General features: G+C 39.8%; 1 protein-coding gene across 1 annotated transcript in view; it reads right to left on the reverse strand.

Annotated features, from left to right (window-relative positions):
• Window positions 1–212: 212 nt before the first annotated feature.
• TMX4 (thioredoxin-related transmembrane protein 4) overlaps window positions 213–8979 on the reverse strand; it is a 49350-nt gene continuing 40583 nt past the window's right edge. Inside the window, exons 6-8 of the mRNA XM_006894238.1 lie at window positions 7495–7596; window positions 2655–2712; window positions 213–583 (exon numbers count right to left, since the gene is read on the reverse strand). Coding sequence (XP_006894300.1) covers window positions 213–583; window positions 2655–2712; window positions 7495–7596 — 531 coding nt within the window. The remainder of the gene's footprint in view (window positions 584–2654; window positions 2713–7494; window positions 7597–8979) is intronic.

The raw sequence follows: 8979 nt of genomic DNA on the forward strand, positions 1-8979 counted from the left end.
AATGCTACATGGGTCTGTTTCCTGATTGTCACGTGTGAAGGTTTCTCTTTAATATGCATGAGGCTTGGCATCTGAAGGTCACAGGACTCAAGATCTTCTTTTAGGAGAGAAGTGTGTTCATTCAGGCAAAGTGAAGGTTTGGTGTAAGTGCCAGATCAGAGGGAAAGGGGCTAATTCCTTTGGTCTCTGTTATGGAAACACTTGGACGGAGCCTAGGGCCCCTCATCGGCGTGCTGACTTTTGCGCTGCCTCAGCGAGTCCCCCGCCACCTCTGTGTAAGCGGAAGAGTGCTGCTCAGGGGCCCCCCCTTCGGGCTTCTCGGGACCCCTTTCCTCCGCAGCTATGGGGTCCTCTCTCGGGGGTTCCTGCTCGTTGGTGCCGCTCCTCTCCTCATCTCCACCGGCAGCCAGGTTGTCGTCTTCCTCGTCTTCTTCCAAGTCCTCGTCATCACCCAGGTCCTCCTTGTCCTCTTCCTCGTCTACAAGGCTGTCCTTGTTTTCTTCTTCATTCGAGTCATCCTTCTCCTCCTCTGCATCTTGCAGCCGCTCAGCCTTATGAGCATCCTCTGCCTTCTCATTCTGTTCTGTGGAGGCAAGAGTAGCAAAAAGAACGTTCTCTGAAAAAACAATGTCTCAATCAAGTGTTTTTAATTGTTAAGCTAAAAAAATTTAAAAGAGAGAGAGAGAGAAAGAGAAAAGAGAGAATAACATCGCAATATTCTTCCCCTTGAAGATCTGATCGTCAAACTCTCTGGTTGGCATCCTAGCCTTTCAGGGGCTTCTCTGTCCCTCTCTGGAGAATTCATTGACGGTGCTGATTTTATCAGAACATGTGGGAAAGGAGAGAGCAAAGGTCTCTTCCATTTCTGCATTTTGTGGTTCGAAGAAGAATCAGTGACCCCGAGGTCATAGTGAGTGAACCTGCAACATGACCTGAGCTGAGTTCACTGGAGTATTCCTTGAGATATTCTGGTCAGAGTCAGGAAGATAAATCTGTGGCTCTTCATAGCAATTGTTAGGCCAATAAAATGAGAGCTGTAGCTGTTGACACTCACTGAATGTCAGTCACACAGATCCAGGAATCTAACAGGACTTGGACTAGCCTGAAGCTAAACCACCACTGGACTTTTCAGCTACATGAGATAATAAACGTTCCTCAACATACTTTGGGCATGCTGCAAGGAGGACCAGTCCTTGGAGAGGGACGTGATGTTTGGGAGGGTGGAGGGACAGCGCAGGAGAGGAAGACCCTCAATGAGATGGACTGATTCAGTGATTAGGGTAGTGGAAGTAGGTGTGTCAGAGACAGTGAGGTTGGCACACGATGGGGCAGGGTTTAGTGTTCTTGTCCATAGGGTAGCTATGAGTTGCAGGCGACTCAACAACACCTAATAACAACTCATCCTGAGATGTTTAAATTATGTTTATGCCATTTTCAAGAATTCTAAGGAATATAACACACTTTTTTCCAACTCCTAAACCACATGGCTCTGGAAAGTCTATGAACTTGGAGAAACACGATAGCTATGGAAAGGCATTAGGTCTTTTGTTCATAGAGTTGCTATGAGTCGTGCTCGACTTGACAGCAGTCAACAAATAATCTATGGACAGTTCAAAGCTTTGAAATGCATTAGCTTATTGAGTTAAATGCCCAAAATAAGTTCAATAATTCTAAAGTCTCCATAAAATTGTCACATAAATTTTCAAAATCAGGAATAAAGACCTGAGAGCTCAAGGCTACCTTCTGCTACACATAGATTAGGGCAGAGCACAGACTTTGAACTTTTCCAGGAGTGCATTTAAAAACTCAAGTACTTGAAGTATTTCAGTCACAAAAGGAAAAATACTGCATGGTGCCACTATTGTAAAACAGGACTGACCTTGGGGTTGGGGAGAGACTGAGAAAGAAGGGTTCAATAATGTATACTGCATTGAAACAGATGAGGGAGAAAACTATACAAAAGGGATATGCGATTAGGTATTTTTGTCATGACAGGTGTCTAGAGCAAAGGCTACATGGTAGAGTGGACCTGGAGGAGGGATTGTAAAACAATGAAAGAATTTGTCTTTTACTTTTCCAAGAGGGTAGTGTACTAGGGGGTAGGGTTGGGAGGGGAAAAAAGTGCAACAATGAATGAATGGAAATCCAAAGTCTCTGAAATTTTTACTGAAATTAATTTTTAAAAAATTTAAAAAAAAATTTTAAAAATGAACTTAAAAACAAAACAAAAAAACCAACTCAAGTCCTCCCCAATGGCCTTTGTGACCTGGGACAACTGACTTAGCCTTTACAAGCTTCTACTTATCTGTAAAGTAGATGGGAAATTGCTTCGAAAGGATTTAGGACAGTAATTGTGACAGAGTAGAAGCTCAACGAATGTGTGTTTCCTTCCCTTTCATTCCTAGCTTGAAGAAAGAAAAGCCAGACACTCATTAATTAATAACATGCATTTAAAGGGGGAAGGAAGCCAAACTGAAGCATTCTGTAACTTACTAGACAATAAACAAGAACTTTTGTTCAAATTTACCTGGAGAAGACATTTCACAGAAATTTTATTAACTAGCAAACCAAGTGCAAAATTCACCATCCACATGTGGGAAAGCGCAAACCTCAGAATTTCAAGAATATTTTTACCATGAATTTATCATGCTTACCAGAATGGTCAGATGAATTCCTAGGCACATAGAAACATTCCGATATTATCACCAAGACCTGAGGGGAAAATACAGGGATTTTACAGTTAGTAGGTAGGACATTTATTATCAAAGGGCCTCAGAATTAGGCCTCCTTTCTATACACAGATATTCTTAGACTAATAACTAGCAGCTGGTCAAAAGCCTTCAAAAAGGACAAGGGTATAATTAAACATTTCCTTTTTTTTTTTTTAAGAGTAGCATAATATAACATAATAGAGAAAACTCAGAGCAAAGGCCAATTGTCTAAAAAAAGAAAATAAAACTAGGCAAATACAGCCTGTTAAGAATAGATGATCAAATAAAGGTAAAGAAAAAATAAACACTATTAGTCAAATCCCAAGGAATCCTTTTCAAAAGACTTCTGGAAAAACAAAACTAATTTGTATATGGGCTTACCATCACCAATGGGTAATTATTAATTGAGCTGAAATTCTCAAGAGTACCATAAGATATTTTCTATAGAAACAGTCTGTGAGAAATTTTATCAAGGGTGTGAACCAAATTCTATTTTCAACATGATTAGCTCCACTTCTGATTTTGACTGTAGCATAAGTCATGCACTTTGTCCCCTGGTAAACAATAAGCTCCTTAATTCAGTCATCTTAGTCCACGTTACATGCCTAGGGACCAATATGGCCTGTGTGATGGCACTAATGGCGATGCCAGATACGGATGAGTCAGATCACAGCTTCGACCAAAACAACCCTTCCCATGTTGTAGCCATTCTCCCTAACCTCACCTCCTAACCTAACTCCCAGACTACACTTGATATAACTGTCCAGCCTTGAAACAGTAGTAGTTATTCCTATTTTATATTATTTTTCTAATGGTACATGGAGCCCTGGTAGCTAGTGGGGCAAGATGTGCTACAATCCTGAAGGACTGCAGTTCGAGGTCACCAGCTGCTCTGTGGGGGCAAATAACTGCCTCTGAAAACCCACCAGAGGGTCAGCTATGGGTTGGCTCCAACTCTACAGGACACAAAACCAACAACAATTGTGCATAGATATGGTAAAGAACCCGTGAATAGTCAGAATCACAATCCTACTGACTACTTTATCAACATGAAATCAGTATCCTATTTTGTGCTTAGAATTATTACTGTCCATATGTGCATGTATTATTTTACATTCAGTTTAATATTCAGTTTATTAGGTTCACGCTACCATATTAATATCTTAGGAGGAGGGATAGAGTGAAAAAAAAAAAAAGATTATAGTCCTGGCTTTTGAGCAATACAGAGAAAAAAAAAATGGCAGTTTCATTACAAACTAACATGAACCATGAATATCATCAGAAAAAAGAATAAAGTCTTTGAGACCTGAGAGGAAGAGATAATAAGCGATAGCTATGATGTGGGTGGGTTAAAAGAATTGCTTGAATGAGCAGGCGTTTAAGACCCACGCATACTCAGCAGACAGGAGCAACCCCTGCCATCTTGCTGTCCTGGTCAAAGTCAAGGTCTCTCAGGATGGAGGAAAGGCCACAACTACCAGGCTGACACTCGGATGGTAGGTCAAGAGTTGCAGGAAAGCTCCACAGGTCAGCATGCAACATGCTCCGAAGCCATTGCACTGATCTGACCAATAAAAGAAAATATTTCAGACTGAGAACACTGAAGAGTCTGAGGTTGAACACTTAAATTTTCTCACTTCAAAATGTATTTTCCCACCTGGAATTTCACTCTGAAGGACACTAAGCAGGGCCTGTAAGGGAATGGTGCCCTGCTCACTCTCTACAACTCTGCGACTTTCCAGAGTTGTGGTTTCAATTTCAGCTTCTACCCAGACAGCCTGCTATCCATTCGTGAAGAGCATATGTATTTCTTATCCTTCACAGAGGGTGCCACCTATGCCCCTGAATCCCTTCTGTGGGAGGCACTGCTCAGCACCATGTGGAAAACAACTTGCCTAGGCATCAAACTAGAGGTAACATCTACACGTCTCGGCTGTAATGGACACCAGAAATAGACCGTTAGTGAACTACTGGAGCAGAGGACCTGTTAGAACGAAGTCATCTGGAATTCTACCCATGTTCTGCTTGTCTGTGTAGTTGTGCTTCCCTCTGGCCTTCAGAAGAGGGTTATTGACAGACCCACCCAATATATGTGTATCAGACCTTTCAGTTCTCTCTCATATCGATATAACATGCAAAGTATTCACTTGATTCCTAAAGCTGAGCCCTTTGTTTACAAGTGAATAACAACAATTAGTAAGATATTTCAATCACCACAAGGCTTAATCGAATAAAAATTAAACTATCAATCTTGTTTAACTTCCCACTTTTTTAAATCAGGAGAAAATATGAGACACAACATTCAAGCTTACAGGAAGCAGTGAAGATTAAGAAAACACGTATTTTGTGGAATATCCCTGTTAGGAAGGAGGAAGGGGATCTCGGAGGTCACCAGGACCAAGCATTACGTATCAGCATGTGTGCCCACTGCTTTCATGACAGAGGTGCAACAGAACACTGAATCACCTGCGTGGGAAACCTCGCCTCCAACTCCACACAACTGGGATGGGCTGCAGGTTCTCCATGCGCAGACCAAACGGAGTGTCTCAGAGTTTCATCCCTTTGAGTAGTCGGTTATCCTCAATACTGGGAAGTTTCATGCTCACAATTTAATCTCTGCTACATTCTATCTGGACTACTTGGTAATTTGCACTTAGTTGGTGAGCCCATTTGGAGTACAGCTTTAAGACGGACGTATCAAGATAGCCATCTTCTCATCCCTCTGGCAGTCTGGGAAGGTCACAGGGAACCCTTGGACCAGGCACTGCCAGCTTCAAACGGTTTGGTCCAGCATCGCTTAGTGCATGTGATGGTTAACTAAAGGACAACTCGGCTACAGCCTGGTTTAGTAGTTACTAAGTGGTCACATTCCCTTGATAAGATCTGATATAATAATTTCTTTGATGAGGCTTTCCATAATGTAATCATCTCCATGAGAAGAACTGCTATCAACAGCCAATTTACTGAAAAGGAGTTTCATTGGGATGTTGTCTACATTAAATACACATGGATATTTGTCAAGGCTCTTGTGCATTTGTTCAAACTATTTCCTGAATCAAGTTCATCACCTTTAGTCCTTTGGACTGAACTAGCAGCCTCTCTTAACTGCTGACCCTGGATCTGTGAGCCTCTGAAGCCAGCAGCCTGCTGCCTGCCTGGGACATACCAGCCTCTACAAGTACCATTCTCTATGTGGCTCAAATGTAAAAATGACTAAACACTTCTCTAGTTAACTGCAAAATGTTAACGAAAGTGCCATTTTGGAAGAGTTAACATTTGGAATAGTGGGAAAAGCACACAGGTTTAGGTTACTTCTAATTGTGATTTGCAAAAAGAAAGGTTTAGTTTCCAAATTTATTTAGGGCATAACCAAGCCTCACTCCTTAAATCAACCTTTAAGATAAAATTTTAAAAAGCTTTATAATAAGAGGAATTCCATTTGTCTTCCAATAGGTTCCTATGCAGTGTTTGTGTTCTCTGTAACTCTATCAAAGAGGAGCCCTGGGCTCATACTCTTTCTCCTATGGAAGGTTTTACACTCTGTATGACTCCTGAATTAGCATTCAGAAAGATCTTGACAACACTCAGGAGTCAGACAATACTTAGACAAAAATTAGACAATAGGTAAGAAAAGCTATTACATTCAATTTATATCCCAATTAAAATTCTTTTACCTCAGCATCATAGAAACTTTGGTAGTAAAATAATTACAACAGAATGGGACATATCTAGGCTCTAATATGACATGTAAAGTTGTATAAACCCAACTCACACCCTTAAAATTAACAGCAGCAGTCAAATTTCAAAGAGGATTCATAATCTGAATCATGTATGTAAAAAGTTATGGGATTAGGAAAAAACACAATGGCTTTTGAGAACTCTGTATATTAGCCAGAGTTTAACATTGAGAAATAAATCAGTTGTAGGTAAAGAAAAGTATAGCAAGCTATTTCACTTATATCAAAGACTGAACTACACAAAAATATGTAAACTTAGTTGACTATATCATTAAGCAAGTAATTTTATTTTTACTCTCCTAGTAAAACACACCTGGGGAGAAAATGCATGTATACATTTCTACTGCATGCTTATTCTTCCATCCAAAACTGATGTGATTATTTCCTTTGTATCTTTCCTTTTTTCACAGTAAGACTGCTCTATACATGTTTTTTTTTAAATAAATCAGAAAAAAACCTGAATGTATGTTTAGGATTTGAAGTCTAACTAAAGGATATAAACAAGAAGAAAAAAAAAGTCTTGTTTACTTAAGGAATCAACTCACAGCTTTGGCTTTATCAACACAGTGTTTTAATCAAATAGGCAATTTGAGAAATCTGAGTTGCCTTGGAAACTGACCATCTCATTCAAGCAGAGTCTCTATTGCTCCTTTCATTGCTGCTGCTATTACAGACACCATAAAGCTTTGGAATACTTAGAAGATAAAGAATACCAATTTAAACCATTCTCATTTATAGTTAAAATTAGCATTGAAAAGGATATCCAAGAAGTAAATGTTATTTTCTCTGCTTAGGTTTCATACAGCATCCACTTCCTAAACAACATGCCTCTGGAAACTCTATGAACTTTGAGAAGTGATAGTTACTGAAAAGCTCCAAGTCTTTTGTTCACAGGGTCGCTATGAGTCATGCTTAACTCGATGGCAAACAACAACAAGGTTACCTATAAAATAATGTTTAAATGTTATTTCTTTGTTGAGATTTTCCTATATTCACATGAAATCCGTACTGTTTAAAGAGAGTAAAAATATTTTAGCAACACTTACCAGACCCATTAAAAGACCAAAAATTAAGGTGGCAACGACAAAAAGGACGTAAGAGCACCAAGCAGGGATTCCAAGAGTCACCGTGAAGTAGTTGTGAAGATGCTGTAATCAGAAGGAGAAATAAAACGATTTACTTGCAATGAGACAACACTATTTGACTGTCTCTCTAGTTATAACACAAGTTTGCCTTTCTCTCTGTCTGAGCTCCACAAAGGCTATGCATAAAATGATGTATGTATTTAGTGACTCAAAAAAAGCAAGTCCTTAGATGCAAGGATGATGAAACCGCAACTCATATTTTGGACATGTTATCAAAAGGCAAGTCTGCTTTCAGAAACCTCTCTAGAGTACTGAAAAGCAAAGATGTCAGTCTGGAGACTGACGAAGCCATAAGCTGTGCAATTACTTGCTATGCGTCAGAAAGCTAGACAATGACTAGGGATGACAGAAGGAAGAAGCTGTGGTGATGGAGAAGAGTATTGAATATGCCATTGACTGCTAGGAGGACAAACAGGTCTGTCCTGGAGAGGGTGAAACCAGACTGCTCCTTGGAGACAAGGATTCTGAAGCTTCGTCTGACATACTTTGGACATGTTACAAGGAGGTATCAGTAGATCACTCTTTGGAGAGGGACGTCATGCTTGGGAGGGTGGAGGGACAGCGTAGGAGTGGAAGACCCTCGATAAGGTGGATTGATTGAGTGACTGGGATAATGGGATAGGTGTGTCAGAGGCAATAAGATTGGCACAGGATAGAGCAGAGTTTAGGGCTATTGTAAATAAGGTTGCTATGAGTCTCCGGCGACTCACCAGCACATAACAACATCATCAGGAGGGGCTAGTCCCTGGAGAAGGACATCATGCTTTGAAAGGTAGAGGGTCAGTGAATCGAGGAAGATGCTCAACAAGACACTGTGGCTACGAAAATGGTTTTGAGCCCAGCAGAGAGGGTGAGGATGAAGCCAAATAGGGCAAAGTTTCTCTTTTCTCATACACAGGGTTGCTACAAGTTACAGCAGACACCAAACAACAAAGAACAAGTCAAATTTCAGTTTGGGATTTGAAATGAAGAATCAAGATTGCAGGTAATGAAAATTAATTTTTAAGAGCTAATCTTTTTGTCACTTTCTCTAGTAATTCATAACTCAAACTCATATACCTAATGCTTTAATAGGGCATCAATATTTTTAAAAAATTCAACATGTATAAAGAAATAAATTACTGCTTACAGAAAATGAAGAATTTAAAATATCTCCCTATTTCTACTTGATTGACAGATGCTCATTAATCTTACCCAAGAACAATTACCATTAATCAAAAAGTATAATATCAGACAGAAGAAAGATTTTTTTGTTGATTGTAAGTAGAAGCTTTGTAAAAATCTTTAAGCAGAATGTATAGCCCCTATGCTTACCAGTTACACAGGACCCTGCTTCATGGTATACATGAGAAAAGTGATCAGATGCAATCTTAATTTAAATTTTCA

Source organism: Elephantulus edwardii, unplaced genomic scaffold (assembly GCF_000299155.1).
Source record: "Elephantulus edwardii isolate Elephantulus edwardi_28Jun2011 unplaced genomic scaffold, EleEdw1.0 scaffold00138, whole genome shotgun sequence".
Classification (NCBI taxonomy): Eukaryota; Metazoa; Chordata; class Mammalia; order Macroscelidea; family Macroscelididae; genus Elephantulus; species Elephantulus edwardii.